The following is a 21787-nucleotide window of genomic DNA, read 5'->3' as shown; positions in this document are numbered from 1 at the left end:
CCATAACTTAATTTTCTTGAGCTGTGGGGCATTTTACAATCCTTGTGAAGTCTGAAGTAATAAAAACTACTTTTTTTGGAAAGTTGTCTTAAGAGCAGACAAATAAGCTACTGGTAAACAGAAAACAACATTTATCCTATTAATTGTAATAAATATTTTTCCCCCACATTCTGCTTGTGACATATCTGCCCAAATCTTTAATCACAGACAGAATAGAGCAGCAATCCCAAACACCCACAGGCACATATACATGAAAACAACAAATTTGGACTGCTAGTGGCATCCTCTTACCAAAACTAAATAAAACACATTTACATTTTCCTAACGGTTCATTTCATTTTATTGAGATAGAACAACATAGTAAAAACATCATATACAGATCCCTGTACAGCACATACTCGCGTACACTAAACTGTTTAATCATACTAAACCAATGAAATGATGGCAGAGTTCATTCAAAGCCATAAAAAAAGGCATAACATGTCCACAGCTGATATTTCAAACCAATGTTTGCTTCTGCTTCGTATGCATATGTTCCCACACACATGCACTTGTTTTTAGTGAGGCATAGAAATAGTTTCACTGCCATAAACAGTTTATGATCAGCTAATTTAGAGATTTTAATGAATCATTAATGAAAGTGCTGTGGAGAAATATTAGCTTTAAAAATGATTTAAACTCATTAAATCACAAATGGCACATTGATAGAAATTAAACTTGAAAGGGTAAGAAAAAAAATTCTTGTACATAAACAGATTAATTAAAAAAAACTTCAAATATGATAAACATATGAGCAAAAGAAATAAGAAATGTAGACTATCCAAACTGCCTTACTTTCATATATACTTGAATGTTACATACAACAATATAACTCCAAATTTCAGTGTTCAGTTGTGGCTTCTGTGTTTAACTCTCCTAAAATAAAAGAGAGAAAAAATGAGATCCAATGGAGTTTGGTGTCCTTGATAGAAGTTAAATAATAAATGAATATGAATGAAAGTCTTTTGAAAAAATCCAAACCACTTTTCCTTCATGTACACTTTCAAGAAAACCTGTAGCCAGTCTGCAGATATTTTATTTTGCTTGTGGCTGTTAGTGTTTTGTTAAAACTATGAAGCAGTGTCATACTAGAACTTGTAAAGCGTTATGAAGGTCTTGCGAGCTTCCTGGTTTAGGAATTGCATGCAAGTCAGCATCTGGATCCAAATATTAGTGGGTTCCTGCTTGCAGCCTGCAACGAAAACCTGCTTTGCAACTTTAACCAACGCATAGGTGACAATTTAAAGGAAAACCCCAAAGACTTGAGCCTTCATCATGAACAGAAGAATGCAAGTCTTGTTGAAACAAAGCCGAGGTGCAATAAGGCTGTTCTGGCACCAAGTGTTTCCTTTAATTCGTCACCCGTCTGTGTGTTTGATATTGCAAGGTTAAACAAGCCATGTGTGCTAGTAAAAAGCTCAGAAAAAGGGGCTCCAGCTCAGCGTGCTTATGGAAATAAGAGTCTGACAGGTGTTTGATGAGAGCCACACCGTCTCCATTAGGCTAAAATGGAGCATGCCAAGCGCAAAGCCGCACACCATATCTGTTAGGTGGTGCTTGCCCAAGAGCACCCGGGACATGCCCACTAGGAAGGCCCACAGCACCAACAGGATGCGAAGCGGCACAGCCAGCACCAAGTGGGACAGCAAGAACTTGGAGACCATGGCAGCTCGGCTGGCGTGGGCAGCGGGGAAAGAGTACACGTCCATGGCGATGCAGTCCAGGAAGCTCGGTGTCATCTCCCAGGGTCCTCTCCGTTTCACCAATCTCTGGACTCCAGCCACGGTCATCACGTCAAGGATGAGGGCTATCATGAAATAAAGAAAGCAGACAGTTAGTATGAATATGCAGTGAAAGTCAAAGAAAATGGTTAAAGGAGTACCTGACTTGAATCATGGTACAAGTAAAAGATCATCGCTTGAAACCATATTCAGAGAAGTATAGAGGTGTTACTGGTGATATGTACATTGATTTTAAGGTAAATGTGATCATTTTGTGGAAAAACAACCACTGTGAGTGGTTTTACTTTGTCTCCCCTAACTGGACATCTCTAAGGTGTGAGATGATTAATGGGGATGGATGTAGCTTTTAAAAAAAATCAAATGGACATCAACTCAATAATCAGTTTTATAAAACTATTGGTCCATTTGTTAGTCTTCACATAAAACAGAACAACTGTAGTAAATGTGTAAGTAGATATTTCGGTGACTAGTACTAACCAGCGAGTAACATTTGCTTCACATGACCAGACATTCGGAGACGCCTTTTATAACTCCACAGCACTCCTCAAAAATATTTCTACTCTGACCATCAATAAAGCCATTTAAAGCCATCTTCACACTCACTAAACCAAGCCTACGCTAAGTAACTGTCAAGTGTGTGAGGTACTAGTTATACTGCTCTAATACTTGCTATCCTAAAGGGACTGTTCTTTCAAAATCAATCTCAGCTCATTAAAGGCAATACAATGTGTCCATGCATATAAAATCAACTAAATCTGAAAAAGTTCTCTCAGAATCAGACGAATTGTTCTGCACAGTGAATTTAGTCTGTTTAAATTTTACACTCATACAGTGAATTTTTTCCCAGTTACAAGCCCTACAGGGTCTCACACGGTCTATTTGCAATTTGTGGCTTCATTGCTTTTTGGGCTTGTTACAGATTTGTTTTGGCGTAAAATAACAGGTCTCTTTTACTGAATTTTCTGAACTTTAGAAGGGGGAATTCCAGTTGCTAGGACCTCGTCTGCTGGCTCATCCACTGACTAAAGATGTTTGATCAGTGTGATGATTCCCAGCTCTTACACAGAACACCAACGATGAGTGTTAAAATATGACAGAAAATCATTTGACAGATTGAAGATGAGCCTGGAATCAAAATGCAGATAAAAAAAAGAGGAGACCTTTCATAAGCAGCCGCACTAAAACATCCACAGTACCAATGCTTGATTCTATGTCACAGACATCAAATTGGTGTCATCATTTTGTTAATGAAGCAATAATATATCCCATAATACTGACACTTAGTGTTGGTTATAGAGAAAAAAAAGTACCTCAAAGGCCTACAACTTGGAAATATCACCAATTGGGAGGTAAAATTTTGTTATAGTTAAAATAAAATGAGGCATAAGATGCCAACTGATATTGAGTAGAGGTGCAATGGAAGGACATTTGGGGTCTTTGCTGCACGGCCCCATTGTGCCATCTCAGCAGACGGGGACGGTGCTTGTAGCCAAACGGTGACGCATTGTATCGGCTGTAAGCACAAGTCTCTTTGCGACTGAGGTTCTCTAAGGTTTGCTGTCACTGCAGACAAACTAAGATTTTCTCTGTGCTCCTGCCGTGAAAGATTGTCTGCAAACCTGCGGTCAGCATTGTGGTTCGTTTTCAGAAGTACGTCATCTAAGATTTGAGGTGATGAACTTAGATTTGCCGTTTGAGGGTGGAAACTCCGATTCTAGGAAGTGTAGCAGGCGTGAGCAGACAGTAGGTCAGGCTGCTACGCGCTGCTGAGAAACAGAAGGAGTAGTCAGTCTGTCGCGTATTCTAACATACACACTGTGGTTAGTCAGCTCACATGCACTTATAGTCCTGCTCTATATACTCTACATAGATGTAAAACACAGTAATGACCACAGCAAGCCATTTTTCTATGTTTGCTGTTGTTCACATTTACTTTTCAACAAGGGAGGTTACATGTATTTATATAAGGTTTTTTGTATTGGAGGGGGCGGCATGGAGGCACAATGTTTTTTGTGCCATTTTTGCCATTATTGGAAAGTACAATGCGAGAAAGACACGAAATACAAGAACAAAGGAGCAGGGGGGTGACATATAGTGAAAGTCGAGCTGGTAATCAAACTAAAAGCTTTGGGGAATCCACCTAAACAGCTAAAAGTGGAAAGATTGTTGAAATTTCTGTTGTGAAAACCAGCGATATCTCATATTTTCATCTCAAACAGACATACCCTGCGCTGCAACACTGAGATACTTCACAAATGCTTTGTCTATATGTGTTTAACATCAAAAAACACCATTCATTTATTGCTTCTCAAAAGACAAAAAGAAGGGAAGGAGGGCTACACAGGTAAGCCCCTTGAAACATAAAGCTTAATACTGAGCTATCTGTTCCATCAAGCATGATGAAAAATTAATTAGAGACAACAGCTGGGTGAGCATGACCTAATCCTGTCTGTTTGTTACTGTCACCCTGCACACAGGCCTCGGCACAGAGAGATGGTTATTCAGAGCACACCGGACTCTCTCTCATTCATCCTTGTAATAGCAGCGAAATGGATGCTGACAATAATGTTGCAATCTTACCTGCATGCTTAACAGAACCATATAGATGATAATATAACATGAAATAAACTTGAGTACTTTAAAAGTAGAAACAAAGCCGCACACACACACACAAACCACACCTGATAAAAATAGGAACATCCCCTCCACAGCTAAGACACGTCTCTGACATGTTTAATAGTCTTTGAGAAGGTCCCAGGTTGCGTGCGAGTAAAACAACTTAAAACCTAAAGGAGAAACATTTCTACGCTGCACAGCACCACGTGTTTGCAACAGTGGGCTGAATCAAACTAATCCCGACAGACCAGTCATGGCTGATTAGTTTCCCCGATAGATAAAAACAAAATATACTTTCAGCGAGTATTTAACATTAATTCCTCTTCCCTCTGTTGACCATGTTGGGATATTTTCTCCTGACAGACTTCAACAGACCAGAAATTATCCTGCAACCAACAAATATTGAGCAAGCACTTAGGGCAAAAAAAAAGTCCCAAACACAATTCAACAGTGTCCCAAATCCAGAGATTTAATAGCTCCCACTCAGAGCTCAATGCAGCTACAGCTACACAAGATTTGTGTTTCTGTTTGGTCTTTAATCTGTGTTTGGGACTGTGTTTATGTGTGCATGCCTGCACATGAACAAGCATACACACAGGTCCCCCAGACTTTCAGAAAATTCTGATCTGATGTAGTGAGATCAAAATTTTGCTGCAGGATAATATTAAATGTGCTGTAGTAAAGCTTTATGTAGTTACTGATGGAAACAATAACCCAGTACTGAGTCAGTAACAGGACTTGTAAGAGCAACGTGTGAACCCATTCTTAGGAACCTGGGCCTTTGCATTGTTTGTACATACTGTTCCACTGTACCATGACAACCCTGATTGGAAACATTGATAAACTGCTCATGAACACAAATAAAAACTTCAAAAGAGGATATTTGAAGGGTCTCGAATTGAAAGAACTTAATGTGAAGGACTCACTGTTGTCCAGCTTCATAGATGTGACGCATGGTCAAACTAAAAAGTCTGCTTCACTCAATGCAGCCAGGACACTGTGCTGTGGGACACTGTCACTGTCCTCAGCCCTCCTCCTGCTCGATATCTACCCATCAGTCGTCCCGGGCTGAAGTGATGGTCCATAGCTGCCTGAGGGATCAGAGTGGTGCTGTTTCTCCACCCAGCCTGAACCTCTCCAGCTGCTACACAGCAATGCCTGATGACAACTTACTCCATGTGGACGGCCAAGCGGGTGTGGACCCAGAAACAATGCCTGATAACACTGCAGCTTTTCCACCACTGGTGGCTGATGACACCAGAGCGGCCGGCAACCCCATCATGAAGCCAAATAAACGGACCTCATCCCAGCGTAGGATGCTACAGTTACAGCATTCTCCTTTCTGGGCACAAAGTAAGGACTATGCACTTCTCTTGCGTAAGAACAAACAGCCTTAATCTGTCATGCCAAAAACTGATTTTCCCCAATTTGGCAAAAAAAAGAAAAGAAAAGTATTTAAATTGTTGTAAATGACTTGTTGGTATATAATCTGTCTAACATATAAAGTTATTTTGGGTCACAGAGCAAATTCCTGTCACAAGACAGAAGCTGCAATCAGCTTTTGGCAAAGTGACTTTTTTCTATCCTGCATTTATCCGGGTTAAAAGTTTCACTGGCGTTAGAAATGTCCCTTTCAAGAGTGAGCCGGCCAAGAGGGCAACAAATATAAGATAATAGTTCCATAAAGATTTTCTAATTAGCGAAAAAGGACTGGATAGATTATAATGTCATGTCAGAATCATAAAGACGCTTTCAAAACAGGCAGTTTTTTAATTTTATATATAACCTCTTTCTTAATCTTGTTCACTACAGCCTATTTGCCATTATAAACAACAATATTACACATGAAAAACACAGAAACAGAAATCACTTTTTGGCATGACAGCAGCTAGTCTGGTAATGATTAGTTGTGTTTTATTTAGCAGCTCCCCTTTCAGGCCTCACCAACTGAGTATGCCAGATTGCCCTCCTGTGTTCATAATGCCCATTATCCGTTTTAATAAACCAAGATCACAATTTAAAACAAAAAGACCCAGTTATAGTATTTCACCAACCTCATATTTCACTGATGCTGCTGTTTTTTTTACCAATCCCTGTAATTATAAAGGCACAGAAGCAAACTGTCTCATTTTCATCAAATTTCTACTTCCGGACTTAATCATCTAATTCCTTTGCCCTCTAAATCACAGCCCTCAAAGCCTCTAAGTCCAGCAGTTACTGCCCTTCTTAACTGCAGATCTTTAATCTTCTGCCCATTATCTGTGACCTTCTGTTCTGCTAACATGTGTGTATGTAGGAATGAATGAAAGCCTGTGGGCTTGACTCTGTGTTTACATGTGTAACCATTTAGACTTTTTTAAGTGTTTTTATCCAAATTGTGAAGCACTTTGTAACTGTTTGTTTTAAAAAGTGCTATACATATAAAGTTGTTATTGTTATGTATGACTGCTGATTTTGCCTTTGGGGGCATGGGTCAATTTGTCCGGGCTTTCAGTACAACAAGAACTTCCTGTCTACTTCCTGTTCCAACGAATGCAGACAGATCAAAGAAAGGAAGTTTCCAGGTTGAGTTTCAGCAGATGAAGTCTCTCTTTTGCTCTTGCCACATACAGTTTAACTCTATATGCAATCAGAGGCACCTCAGACGTGGTTGGTCAGTTGATTAGTCTACTCGAACTACAAACAGAGTACAAATAGGAACCAGAAAACCTGCAGTGGAAAGAATCTTGCCCACAGATTTCAGATTCATATGTTTTAATGAAGACGGTTCAGAAGGTTCTGAGTAATCATCACTGAGTGATACAATTTGACAGAAACGTACTGCAAAAGACAACTTTTGCTTGAATGATTGACTGCTTTGACAGTATTAGACTGTGCTGTGTTACCAGTTTGATTCGAATATACTTGAAAGTTAAATCCAAACCGGAAAACTGAAGATTTACTAGATGAGAAAATGATAAAGGTTACATTGCCTGCATAGGAACCTCAATACGCAGTTGTGACTTCACTAAAAAAAAAAACTGAGACTAGGTGATATTTTGTCTTTTTCTTTCTGAATTTGCAGGTTTTCCTCTCTGTTGCTTATTGATAACTGGGAAAAGGTATCAAATGTTGAGATTCTCATTGCTCTACTATAAAAGCAGCAGTTCAAGTAATATTAAGCAGACGTGAATCAGTCTATAAACACTTGTGAAATGTGCCTTCAGAAAATGTCACCCACACTTGTTTGTCAATAAACCCCTGCACTGGGAGGCCGAATACACTGAAACTCATTTGGCAAGCTCATTTCTGGCACAGCTGGCTGGTTTCAAGTGTGAGAAGGACAGAAGCGGGAAAGACACTGTGTCACTGTGGGTGCCAGGTATGGCTGCGTGGTGCATTTTGGGTACTGAACGACAGAGGTTGGTGAGTGTGGTGTGGCATTTACCCAGCAGCAGGTTGACTAGGACCTCCTGTCCAGCCAGGGTATTACTCCGTGTGAGACACACGATAGTGCCAATGATCCACGTGATGCCATGCCCCGTGAGAGCCAACAGGGCAACCATGGAGCGGCAGCCTCCCCAGGAGGACGACGTGTAGGCGCACACCCCCATGCGCTTGGACAGGCAGATGTCAATGGCAAGCAGGGAGTTCATTGCTATTCCTTTGAAGGAAGGGTTCAGCTGCATGCAGTCTTCCTCTGGCATTTTGGTGGACTCTCTTCTGTCCCTGCTGCCTCTGTCGGTAGGTTCTTCACTCTGCTGACTTGTTTGGTGCTTGATTTGACCCAGTCGCCTTGAGCTGCCTCGGCTCTCAGCGGGGGCCCCGCCGCTACAGAGGGGCTGATGGTTGAGGGACATAAACTCAGGTCTGCCCAGGACGCTGTTTCTCTCCCGCGCCCTGGATCTCACACTGGAGGGCATACTGGGGGTGTTGGGGCCAAGTTTTCTTCTGTGGCTATAATAACCGATTGCCAATCTCCAGAAGATAATGCAAGTGGTGCAAGACAGTGAAATGTCCCAGGATAAACCCCCCTCCCCTCCCTACACCACTCCTCCCCCACCTCCTGTGGCCTTAATAGATATATTTAGACACGCTGGAATGCACGTTGTCTGTGGTGTTTATGCCATGCGGGGAGGAAGAGTGTATTGAATAGCATCTGCTCCGTCCAATCCAGAGAAACACGATCTAAAGCACGGAGATAAAAATTACAACATGAACATTTCGTTACGCACCGATACACCACTAACAGGTGCCTCACTGCGCGTGCTTTTGGTGGAAATCAAGCTCAGTGCAAATTTAAAACAAAAGAAGAAAGAAAAACACTGTGTAAAGAGACTACGAAAGACACGGCGTTGTCATCTTACCGAGCGAAGAAGGGAGAGCACGGGAGCGCGCACATCTCTCTAAATCCTCTCCGATATACAGAGAGGACGTTCACGTATATAAAGCGATCCGCGCAAAATCAGAGGAAAGTTGACAATCACCAAACCGTCGACAAGAAAAGGGAAAAGACAAGGCAGCGCAGCGCAGGCAGTGTAGCGTTTGATTGTTCCTGGCGGATTTGACGTAGCTTACGCACGATTCCCGATTCAGCCTGGGCGCTGCGCTCCAGCGCCAACAGCGGAGTTCTCCAAGGTGCTTAAACAGACAGCGCCAGGACTCACAGAAACCCCGCATTCGGCTTTATTACACACAAAGACAGGGGGCAGGGCTTATGGAGGGCCACGGAAACAATTTCAAATGTTCAGAAATGGTTAAAAAAAAAAAAGAGAAAAGAAAAGAAAAGAAAAGAAAAAGCGATGAGCACACAACCTACATTTTTACAGAATTTATCGCACCGATCAGACCATTTGTTGTCTGCTACTGCCACACTACAGCAAAATACATAAATAAATCAAAATTTATCAATCATTTATAATTTATTTAAAGCTGACTGTGATCCACTGATTAGTCAGTGGAAAGACATTTCCAAAAACCCCACAAAGATGATTTCATTTGTCTGTGTCCAAATTTTCAATACCACCCAAAGAGAGCGGACACGCGTCTTAAGTTACCTGTGGGGGCTCTTTTAGGCTCTCAAAAATCACTTACTAATTATATGTTATCAGTTATAATTATAACCTTCTCAAAATGAGGGACCTTTAGCCTCCATTTCCCAGCATGCTTGCAACACTCGCAGAGCGGAAGTGTCGTCAGGAAGACTACTAAAAGCTGCTTCCCAGGCAGCTCAGATAGACCAATGCGTGTCGGGGTGAACCTGCCGAGGCAGAGATGGGACGAGCGCGGAGAAATGACAGCTTGTGCAGGAATTTAGGCTGAACTGCAGCCCATCTCTCGGAGCACTGCAGCTGTCCGCTCGGTCGAACTATGTAACAGTTGGAATTTCTTCCATCAGAGCTGCATTATACATATTTTGTATCTATATATTATTATTATTATTTTTTATTCAGTTTGACACCTGATCCCGTGGAATGGTCGCAAAAGTTGACCCGGCGCCGTCCTTTTGGATGTTGCGGTGCTCAGTCTCAAACTCGACCAGACTGTCAGCGCTCGGAGAAATGCTACCTCTGTTAACGGGACGCTGAAATTGTTTGCAATTGGAAGGAAAAGGGAGAGAATGGGACGAAGAAATAAATAACGGGATCGGTTGTGGAAGGAGATAACGGAATTACCTCTGTGACCGGAGAACTGTGCGAGCCGCCGTTTACGCTGAATTTCTCCAGGATTTCGCCCCAAACAATTCAGTGGAGACTTTCCAGTGAATTGTTTTATAGGTAGACTTTCTTTCTTCTTCTTTTTTTTTTTTTTGCATGTTGCTTTGTCGGCTTTAAAAACGGGAAAGAAAAAAACAGACCTCAGTTCGTAATTGTACTGCCAGAACCTCTGTTTCGCAGATGTAGCGTTCAATGGTACTTTTCCTTATGAGAAACTGAAGCCAATATTTTAAGTTTGGTGGAACATTTTACGCTTTTGTTAAACGGACTTTCGGCTGCTCCGCGTTACACTAGAGGCATTTTAAACTGTGGGCGTCCACTCTTGAAAACCTCCAATATTTGTGATTAGGATTCTCGTCACCAGCTGGACGCAGTCACAGGGTTATATCTTTTGAGTGCACACGCAAAGGAGAATCTGATGCCAAGCTGTAACACAAGTAGTTTTTTTTTTTTTGCGTGTGTTAATTATTTAGCTCATACATGCCACGAACCTTTCCAAATGGACCCACTTTGCCCAAAGGCCAGAACTTTGTGTGGCAGTGTCTTGTAACTTTGGCAGCATGAAAACATCTGCGCTCGGATAAGAACATTTCTGGTGCCAGAGCCTGTTTTGGTGAAGCTGCGTTCACGCACTGGGAAGCATTCGCTCTGTTGTGAAGATTTTCTAGGCCTGCCTTCTTTTGTAGTTTTGGATAAAAGAAAAAGAATGCATGGCTTTTCGTGAGAAACATTGCTTCATATAAATACTTTCTTTGTGCTGGTAAACCATTTTTTCTTCTCTCTGTTGGGGAAACATGATGTGGAACCAACTGTGGTGATCGTTTGCTTGTTTCCATGCGTCTTTCCTTTCCTCCAGACTGCTGGACGTTCTTGTGGACTGTGTTGCTATTTAATGCAATGGGCTGCATCCAGAGTATCAGATGTAAGCCCAAGAGTTTCCGAGACAGCATCGTCATCCTGGAGCTGAACGCGACTATCGACTCCAACCCCACCAGCATCGACGAGACATCCGGCGTGGTCTTGCGCTACCGGACGCCGCACTTTCGAGCGAACGCCCGAATACTGGTGCCACCAGTAGCAGCTAAGGAGACGTGGACCATCGGCTGGATCCAAGCCTGCAACCACATGGAGTTCTTTAACACGTATGGGGACAAAGGAATGTGAGTATCCTCGGGTCTTGTTGTTGCTTGGTCAGGTGTAAGGGATGACAGCGCGTTGAACGCATGTGGATGAGATTCAAATATGAAAAAAAGAAAAATCACCTTTGACATCATTCCAGCTGATGAATAAATATGTCATTTGAGTTAGTTTGCAAGTGGCATTTTTTGCTATTGACACTTTTGGTCAATATTGGCTCTTCTACTTTTAATTAAATGAATTTTATTCCAGTTAGCCAACTGTGAGCTTGGTTTCCAAAAACTATTCAGATTATTTTGCCATTCTAGATTTAATCCACGACAAACCCCAAAGAAAGTATCTAATGCTCACAAATGTTAAGGAACTAAATGTGCTTTCTAATGTACGACCCCAACACAGGGAAACAATCACAGCTTCACTACTTGTCTTAGTTCTGAGCAAGTTCTGAGCAAAAGCTCAGAACTTGAAACTATTTAGCTCACAGATGTGACAAAGAGAAGTTAAAATTTAAGAGACTTAAAGCTGACACTGTTATAACAACTTTTTGGGAGTGCTTACATCTTGAAAATGTGAAGAGTCCAAGTAGGAAGACTTTAATTGGATCAAAAAATCTGCCAGGAACAGTTACTGAAAGGACGTCTAGGTAAAAGGTTTAACAAGTTTAACATAAGCAAATGAGCTTGAGTTCTTTAAGTACGGGCAAAGACGAGTAGCAGAAAGAGTCAGTGCCAGCCACCCAACAGAGCCAGAACCTTAATTCCTGTGTAATTTATGGTTTAAATTGTAAGAATATCTCAGTTTCTGGTTTATATTGCAAATAATGCTAAAATTACTTCTTAGAGGAAATATTTCACAGTAGTGAAACTAGCCTACGGTTGCATGTGGTTCTCCCAGTTCAGCAAGGGCACACGTGTGTGTCATGCAAGCGGAACGTCACATATTAGCATCAGTTTTAAAGAACTTAAAAGATAACTGTGAGTGTGTTTTAATAATCAATAGCTTGACTGTCCCCACAACACATGGGCTTTAAGCATATGCTTGCAGGCTGCAAACACCTTCAAGAGCTTACACGTGTTTGAGTGCGGGACACTGATGAGAAATAATAGTTGCTGTAACCTTTCTGATGCCCCCTCCTTGGAGTGGAGTTATTTTTTCATCAGTCGTTATTAATAAAGCAAACATGAACAAATGCTGCTTTTAACTGTGCTCATCTCACCCAGGGACTATAAAAAGGTCTCGCTCGCTCTTTAATTAATAAAGTTCTATCTAATCTAATCTAATTTCCTTTATTTCTCAGAACGAGTGTTTACATACGTAGGGTTTGTCTTGTATCATGTGATAGGCAAACGCAAGTTGATCCGTGTGCTTTATCTGTAGACACGGCAGCAGAGGATGTTTGGGTGCTGCACGACTAAGATTAGAGTCCCGTCCTGGACACCCCACACCCCAGTATGGGCCTGTATGACACAGAGAGAGGGACTGGGTCTTATTGGCCCTTTTATCTGGCTAGATTTTACACTTTCCATCTTTTGTCAAGTTCTTTTTTTTTTTTTTAGATAATGGTATACAAATACATGCTGAGAAGAAAACCCACATTCAAAACCATGCATGCATTTAAAAATGCTGAACTTGAAAAAGACGTTTTTCGCAATACACCAGTAATGAGAATGAAACATAGATGAAATGCAAATACATGTATGATCATTTAAACTAGCACCTGTAACTATCTGGTTACGCAGCATATAAGTGGTGGTATTGTACCCCTGTGTTTGTCACCTCCCACCATAAAAAGACAAAAACATAGACACTATAAGCTCGCTGTCACCAACGCCACGTTCCCGAAACAGACAGAAAACAAAATAAATGACGCTGAAGACAAACTGATGGCATTATGCTTTTCTCAAATTTTCCATAGCTGTTGAGATAATATCATTTTGGTAAATTTTGTTTTTGACATTACTGGTAATGTCTGATATCATGACTATATATAATTCCACTTACCACATTTTTTAGTCTTCTCAGAAACCACATAAGGGTACACTCACAACCATTTCATTAGTTCTACTATGCTAGTACCAGCTTGGACGCATTTTGCCTTTAGGATTGGATTGGATTCAAATTCTGACCCTCCTACCCAAATGTTGCAAAGAAATCGAGGCTCATCAGTTCAGGCAATGTTTCTCCAATCTTCTATTGTCCAGTTTTGGTGAGCCTCAGTTAGAAGTTAACAGGAATGGCACCTGGTGTGGTCTTGGCTGCTGTAACCCATTGCTGTCCATGTTCAACCTGTTGTGCATTAAGAGATGCTCTTCTGCAAACCATGATTGTATCAAGTGGTTATTTCATTTACTATGGCCTTCCTATCAGCTCAAAGCAGTCTGGCTATTCTTCCAAACTCTGGAATCAAAGAGACAAGTTCGCTCACTGCTTTTCCTTTTTTTCTCAGACCATTATCAATAAATCCTCAGACCAGCCCATCTGGCACCAACAACCATGCCATGTTTAAAGTCTTCAACGTGACTTAAATCACTTTTCTTTCTCTTTCTGTTGCTCACTTTGAACTTTAGCAGATTGTGTTGACCATGTCTACGCACCTAAAAACACAGAGTTGGTTCTGTGTGGTTAACTGTTAGATATTTGCGTTAATGATCAGTTGAACTGGTGTACCTGATGAAGTGGCCAGTGAGTGTGTAGTAAATGCACTCTTGACTTGAATTACCCTACATGACTGTAACAGATATGGTATATGTATATATAGCACTGCGCTGTATATAGGGGTGTTAGAATGTGCGCACCCAGATGTACAGCAGTGTTTACAGAGGGAAAATCCTTGAATCTCGTGCATTCGAACATTGACTTTAAATCATTGTCCAGTGTTAGGAACGCTAAGCATTTCTTTCCTGCAAAGACAAACAATGAAAGAAAAGGCTATTCCTTATGTACATTTTTAAAGGCACACTTAGGTTGTAAGAGATGAGTCTGCTACCGCTGCTGAGACTCTCATACTAAGTAGCTCCTTTGATGCTAATAAAACTTCAGTGTACTGTAATTGGACAGAACAGCCGAGGATGGTAATGCTGCTGATTTCTCTGCTGGCTTTGGATGATGTGCTCGGGATTCTGTTTGCATCCATCACTTCTTCTCCCCCGTGCACCCATGGGCTTTTAACGAGGTGCAGTTTATCGAGTTTGAACAGTTTGTGTGTATTCAGAAAAAAAACATAACAGACATGCACAAAGAAAACAAAAAAAAAATCCAATTTATTATAGCTACGTCTTGAAAGAAATCGTATCCCTGTTGAATATAGAACATAACAGTCATGGGAGGAACATTTATTTTCACAGAAAACGGTGAAGCTCGATGATGCAATTATCTTGTTGATTGCTCTGACACACTGTTGTCTTTACTTTTGTTCCTAGTCTTCAGTCTCCGTGGGGGAGGGGGGGAAAAGAAGCATTTCCTGGGCGTCTTTATCATTTCTTTCTTTCTTTTTAAAAAATCAAACAGACTGCTTTCCAAACTATTTGCCCGCAACATGCAAACGAGTGTGAGAGCAAAGGTGCAAAAACAGGAAATAAGCAATTCCACTGCTTGCTTTTGTTCGCAGTTGTGATGAGACCTTTTCAGTGCATGGACAAATCCTCAAAAAAGCTTATTTAAAATCCTTTCTTTCGGCATAAAGCTTCAACTTTTCATATATAATTCAGTTTTAAATAGATTCTTATTTAGAACACATTTTGGTAGGCAGCTTTCAGTTTTGACATGCAGCGTACGAGGCCTAAGACCGGAAGAATTCTAGGTGAGAGGGAATCACAACTATCTTTGTGACAGCAGCGGTTACAGGTTTTTTTAAGACTTGCCACATGAGCTAAACTACCTCTTCTGTAACATCACACAATTCATTCATTAGAGGTGAATAAACCAGATGTCATTTACTGCATACTCAAAGTGGGGGTTTTTGCAAAGAATTTGTCATACAGTTAAACTCAGTATCTTGGTCAAGTTGCTCAATTTTCCACTGATCCATTTCTTTAAAAGTTTTTTTTATTGCCCTTCTATCACCACGCATTCAGTATTTCTGTAATACTTTTAGCCATTTACACCTTTTTAGCCATTTTCTCAGACATGGATTAGGCCTAAGGCTAGACTGAACGTTTAAATCCAGCGAGCTTCTCCTTTGAAACGAAGTTTTTAGTCTAACACTCATCTCAATCTATGTCTGGGAAACAGAGTCTGTCTTTATTCACGCTAACTCTGAGAGTTACATGTTAAAACTTTTCTGCTTTCCAAATATAGATGATAATTTAGATATTTGTATCTATGGTCTTGCACACTTAACATTATACAGAAACTGACATGCTCACAAGTCACGGTGTAAAAAATGGCCTAGCAGCTCTTTAAAAAAGAATGAAGAAAAAAAAGAGTGGGTGAATCATTTTAGCGTGTCTGCGGTTGTGTCACAAACACGACCTATGGGAGGCCATTTGCTTGTGACAAAGCAGGCAGTGAAGGCGCAAACAGGAAGTAAGCCCTATCTCTGCAGTGCTTTCCCCAGGCGTGATCAAAGTTCCTCAGCGTGTAGATGAGCCCGCAGCTCTAGGTTAATCCTCCTCCGATACATGTGCTCTTTTTACACTCAATGAAACACAAGCTTGAGGTTTACCGTAAATCATACAGTCATAAATGATGAATTGGAAGAATTTTCAACAGAAGGTGTCAAATAATTTGAATTGAGGAAATGTGTGAGTTCATGACAAAATGGAGAGTTGCTACAAAATGTTTGGGAGGCATCGTATTAGAGGATGAAGGGATCCTTCAGAGCAGAAATGCACATTTGCACACAGACACACACGGGCCTGCTATTAGCATGCCTGACATGCTAATCTCACCAACCCCCCTGGGTGAATTCATAAATCACAATGTGAGGCCAGGCGTAGCAGGCTAGTAAGTCATGCGGGCTGGTGATCGCACTGTTATCTCTGTTCTGCTGAGCCTCGGTTTCTTTGAACGAAAGGTAATCTTTTTCCTGCTGCGGGCGGAAAGTCGATAGGTGGACAGAGCAGAGGTGCAGGGTCGCTTAAGTCGTTCGGTGTCGCCCGCTGTGCATGTCAAAATATTTCATCACTGTATTGGGTTCCAGCTCAGCAGGACGTTACTGCTGGAAGCATCCAACTGTGAGACTTTGATCCAATTTACTGTTCCTGACCTGTGTTTGGTAGATAGACCGAAAAATCTATCAACTGAGGAGGCCACACTTGTGGTTCCATTTATTATGTATTTACTGTTCTTCATCATTTTTATCAGTGTTTTAAAGGGGTCAAATGACCTAAGATAAAAGGTCAGATTACTGTGCTGCGTCTTTCATACCCTGTTAAGCATTATTATATAACATTTTACATGTGCTTACATCCAGTTTTCCCTTCAAAAACAAATGATTTTAAATAAAGGATCAGTGTCTGTGAATCCTCATCTGTGCTTCCTTTCAACTTCCAGGTCAAGTTGGGAACTCCCTGATCTACGTGACGGCAAGATCCAGGCCATCAGCGACTCAGACGGCGTCAACTACCCGTGGTACGGAAACACTACTGAAACCTGCACCGTCATAGGCCCCACCAAGAAGGACAGCAAATTCGTAGTCAGTATGAATGACAATTTTTACCCCAGCGTGACTTGGGGAGTGCCCGTCAGCGACAGCAATGTGCCTCAGCTCAGCAGCATCTTCCGCGACCAGAGCTTCACGACTTGGCTCGTGGCCATCAATCAGGCCACCTCAGAGACGCTGGTCCTGCAGACGATCCGCTGGAGGATGCGGCTTGACATAAAAGTGGACCCGGAGAAGCCGCTGGGTCAAAGGGCCGTTCTGAAAGAGCCCGTGGCCCAGGTACAGCCACAGATTCTGGGAAAGAATGAGCCCATCCCCCCCAACGCCATGGTCAAGCCCAATGCCAACGACGCCCAGGTGCTGATGTGGCGGCCAAAGACTGGTGACCCTGTGGTGGTCATCCCACCTAAATACTGACCTGTTTTCCCTCTGACTTTCACTGACTGGCCTTGGATACCTTAACAGTATCATCTTCTTTAGTTTCTTTCTTTTACTCCTGCTCCTCACCAGCTCTCACTGCTTTAACTCTTCTTTTTTTCTGTCTCTATATTCTCTCATGTTTGAAAATGAAACCAGCTCTCAGAAAACAAAACAAAAGACCAGCTGTTGCTTTGAGCTACGGGATGGAACACTTTCTAAAGGCACTTTTGAAACCGGAGAAAATGCAACTATTCTACCTTCAGACTTGGTCGGGTCTCACTGTGCTAAACTGCAAAAACGAAAGAGAGCATTTGTTTTGTTTTTTTACAGTACTGTATAATTGTTTGAGCCAACCGACGTAGGGTTTGGGAGTCCAGGGCAGATTGAAGTTTTTCTATGACCGTGCGTGTGCAGGTGGATATGCACAAAGGTCATGAACAAGCATCAGTTGTGTTTTGTTTTGTTTTTTTAATTTATGGACTGGAAGAGAAGCGTATTTAATTGTATTTGATGTTATTGCTGTGTTCTCTACATGACACATTGCATTGGGTGACATACTAGATTTTAGTACTTTTTAAAGAAAAAAAAAAACATGCAAGACATTCAATCCATGCTGCCTTACATTACATTGCTTTCCACTGCGAACTTCTTAGCCTTAAACAAAGTGCAATGCAGTATGTGGTAAACTCATGCCCGTTCCTTCCAGACTGTTGGCGCTGGCACGTGTGGGTTTAGGACAGGAACCACAGCACTGAGGAAAAACTCGGGTTTCAGATCTTGGCTTCTGGGTTTCATTTACCTGCTGAATCTATTGTCTTAACAAACGCAACTGGCATTATGCACAGACACAGTTACACAACTGAGCTAACTAGCTGAGCTGTGTTTCAAGTGCTTTATGCAAGAGAGGAGATGCTCTGTGCAGATGGACATACAGAGAGGCGAGTCTCATCAGCAGCCCTCAGCACACACACATAAACACAAAAACATGCAATAACAACTTGAGCATAAAAAAAACTCCACAGCTGACCTCATTTCACTTATTTTACTCAAACCTTTACTGTTTTAGCAAAGTAGCAGAAAACAAGTTCTCTTTTCTCGATATTACGCCATCTCAGGGCCCCTTGTTACTTCCTTCCCTTCTCGAATCTTTTTTTTCCACCCATCCTGTCTCGCCTCCTCCTTATCACATTGCTCACATTGAGCAATCAATATCTGTTATAAATAAGAAGGGAAATATTTTTTAATAAGTGGTCAATGAAAACAGCAGTCTGTCTTTTATTTTTTGCTCCTGCAATCTTTTTGTCATCGCATTTTTATTGCTGCTGCCATTAATTTGCCTTCCATCTAATTTAATCCAATCATTTGTCTTCTATGTTAACAGATTTTTCTGTTTGTTTCCCCCGTCCCTCACCCTCAATCACTTTTAATCTTTATCTACCACCAGTGCTCCTCCTCCCACTCGCTCACTTGTTCACTTCCTCTCTGCCTCTTTTATTTATTTTTTTCATCTGCTGTCGAGGCTGCAAAAGCAGAGCAGGAGGCATGCGAGTTCGATGCTCAGTTGGCATATAGATGACCCACTTCTCCTTAGCTCTCTCCTCGCTGCAGAAATGTGGGGCCCGTGTTTTTTTTATTTCACCGCTGGTGCACGACCCCCCCCCACACACACACACACACACATAAGGAAGTGGCTCTGGTCAGCTAAAGATCGACGGTCGATGAAACGATGCGTATTTAAGTGCTAATCTTTGAGAAGGGCTTTGGTGGTGAACTGAAACTGCTTGCAAAAGCGTGAAGAAACAGGCTAAATTTGGCAATAAGGGAGGAGGGGGACAGGGGTCATTTACTTATCAATGGTATCCCAAATATACTATGGGTTGTGTAGACAGTTTTTTACTTCCAGTTGTTCGAAGCATCTTGCAATTTCCTTCCGCCCCTCCCCAGTCTGTGTGTGTTCAGCGCCAACTAAAGAAATCATCTGCATTCAAGTCTGATTCTGCTCGTGCATTTCACAAAGGTCACTGGGCTGCTGTTTCAGAGTCCAAGCATCATACGCTGTATACCACCAGACTTGGTCCGGTCCTTCAGTGGCCCTACATCAGCCACTTTCACTGAGAAAGCAGGCACACACAAACGTAAATAATCACGATCTGTTCCACATAGGAGTGGAGTTTAATTAAGGTGACGGGTAACATCTGCGTTTACCTCGAGCAAAGAGCAGGCGGCTGGGTGGAGGGGTGGGGAGCGGGGGACGCTGAATGTGAAGGTGACAACAAACCGGATCCAACTTAGATCTTTGCAGCAGCTTAAAAATAACGCTGGCATTTTCAGAGAACTTGGATGTCAAGTTGCTTCAGCTTGTGGCTTGTAGTGAAGGTGATGCCGCTCATGCTGCGAACCCACCGACCTCTCTCGGGCAATAAGCGGCCCGTCTGCTCCGCGGAAAGCCGCGCGATGACCGGTGGACACCGTGGATCGTACTCAAGTTGGACCACGTGTAATGTAATTAAGTGCTGACACACAGTCACTGACTTTCAGTGTGTGCGTGTGCTTTAATTCCCGCTGGGAGGATTTAGGCAAGATGAGGAGTTTCACTCGTGCTTATGCTGTTGTTGAGTCATGACCCTCCCTCTGTCTTTCTCTCTCTAGTCACCCATCTCACTCACACACATAAGCAGAGGGCAGGGAAGGTTGTGTCCTTGTCATAAAATGAGCTTGCCCTCACAAACACACAAAATCACCCCGAGGCGAAGGGACCAGCCTGGCTTGGTATCTGTTTGTCACAGCAGTGTCACATTGGCAGTGAGAACTCATTTATCAGCCCGGCACGTGGACCGTCTGAACACATGCACAAGCCATATTCAGCAGCATGCCTGTTTACTAGAAAACAGGAAATGCTTCGCAGCATGTAAACATTGTATTGTAATTGTATTGTATTAAGATCCGAGAGAATTAAAGTACTGGGCTCACCAAGTGGGTGCCTGCCAGCTATCAACAGCATTTATGTAATACTGAAGGCAAAGGGCACCAATTGTCTTCTGTGTGTGTCTCAATCTTTTGAGCTTTGTGTAGATGAAAATGTGTGTTTTGTGTTTGTGCGGAAACTTCAAAAATGCTGTATGTGCTTCCTTGACTAAGCCACAGAAAAACAAAACCACAATGTTGTACTTTTGCTGTACAAATAGTGAAAAAACAAAGGTGCCAAAATTGGACAAAGCCAAAACTATGCATTGTTTTTAGAGACATGTGAACTCAAAAAGCTCTTGGCACTTAGTGACAGACCTGTTTCTTTGGTTGTTTTTTTATTGAATGCACGTTTGTATTTCCAGAGAAACATTATGAATATAGCCATGCTAGTAGGGCTGTGCCAAGTGAGTGTTTCCTCTCCTAAACCCACACCCTTTACAGTTCCTGTGAGGACTGCTAGCTTTGTTTCATTTCCTTATTTAGTTATCTAGTGAACTAAATTCAAATTGAGTTCACACTCAGGACCACCTGCCTTCATTTTCCGGCTTTTACTTTTGGCCATACCCCACGAAAGTTAGTATTCCACAGGTGCTGCTCCATTGTGCTGTTCTCCTCGTGTCAGCGATTATAAGTCGTCATTTTAAATGTAGCCCAAAAGATAATAGGAGCAACTAAGTGTGTCCCTCCTTTCTTTTTGGTTTGTTTTCTGGAAATACAGCACTGAAACAGTTCAGGCCGAATGTGTTTTTTGGGAATTTTTTTCTGTTCCGCTTTGATTTTTACACCAATACTTGAAAATGGGTCAGTTCTGGTAAAATATTTAAAACTGTGAAAATGCACACCACTGGGGAAAAAAACCCTCAGAAAATAAAAATAAAAATATATATATATAATATAAAGAGGTCTTTTTCATGCCTAATAAAATGTAGAAATATTATGCACAGTCTGGCTTTTTTTTTTATTTACACGTGCTATTCGTTACCTGCAGATGTTGAAAACTTATTTGCAAATTATAATCTTTATATACATTTTAATTCAGTGAGGAATCCTATATAGTCACGGTAAAAAGAAAGGACACCTTAAAGTTTGATATATAAGGAATTAATAAAGGATTATCTGGTCCTTACCAGGTCTTACGATAAGGTAAATACAACCTGAGATGAACAACACACATCACACAATGTCACTTTATACAAATTTCTTAAACATTTCAATCAGGTTGAGATCTGGACTTTTTTAAGCCACCCTGTTATAGTTTTGCAGTTCGGGATTCTTGTTCTGCTGTAAGTTTGCCAAGCTTTAGCTGCCAGACAGACGGCCTCACATTTGACTCTAGAATACTTTGGTTTACGGAGTTTATGGTCAACTCAGTGACTGCAAGGTGCCCAAATCATCACCGCTCCACTACCGTGCTTTATAGCGCTGATTTTTTTGCGCTGATATGCTGGGTTTGTTTTCGTGTCAAACGTGGTACTGTGGATTAAGACCAGACATTTCCACGTTGGCCTCACTTGTTCAGAGAACAATGTTCCAGAAGTCTTGTAGCTTATTTGATGCAACTTTGCAAA

The 21787-nt window shown here is 41.7% G+C and overlaps 2 protein-coding genes across 3 annotated transcripts; one reads left to right on the top strand and one right to left on the bottom strand.

Moving 5' to 3' along the window:
* Positions 1-890: 890 nt before the first annotated feature.
* LOC146629088 (inactive phospholipid phosphatase 7-like) lies at positions 891-8940 on the bottom strand. Its single transcript, XM_085359823.1, has 3 exons — positions 8744-8940; positions 7825-8564; positions 891-1846 (listed from the first exon to the last, which is right to left on the bottom strand). Exons 2-3 carry the CDS (start codon positions 8297-8299, stop codon positions 1458-1460), a joined length of 864 nt encoding a protein of 287 aa, XP_085215949.1. The 5' UTR covers positions 8300-8564; positions 8744-8940; the 3' UTR covers positions 891-1457.
* Positions 5474-21118, top strand: fam78ab (family with sequence similarity 78 member Ab). 2 transcript variants are annotated; one of them, XM_085359820.1, is made up of 3 exons: positions 5474-5750; positions 10950-11253; positions 16724-21118. In XM_085359820.1, the coding sequence occupies exons 1-3, from the start codon at positions 5474-5476 to the stop codon at positions 17247-17249; spliced, it is 1107 nt and encodes a 368-aa protein (XP_085215946.1). In that variant the 3' UTR covers positions 17250-21118. The 2 variants fall into 2 exon arrangements, with proteins under 2 accessions (XP_085215946.1, XP_085215948.1); XM_085359822.1 differs by lacking the exon at positions 5474-5750 and adding an exon at positions 9633-10153.
* The last annotated feature ends 669 nt before the right edge of the window (positions 21119-21787 follow it).

This window comes from Diplotaxodon limnothrissa, linkage group LG7 (assembly GCF_057381915.1).
Source record: "Diplotaxodon limnothrissa isolate DT_005_m linkage group LG7, D_limnothrissa_male_GT1.1, whole genome shotgun sequence".
Classification (NCBI taxonomy): Eukaryota; Metazoa; Chordata; class Actinopteri; order Cichliformes; family Cichlidae; genus Diplotaxodon; species Diplotaxodon limnothrissa.
Note: the sequence above shows the minus strand (reverse complement) of the source record. Positions and strands in the feature narration are given on the sequence as shown.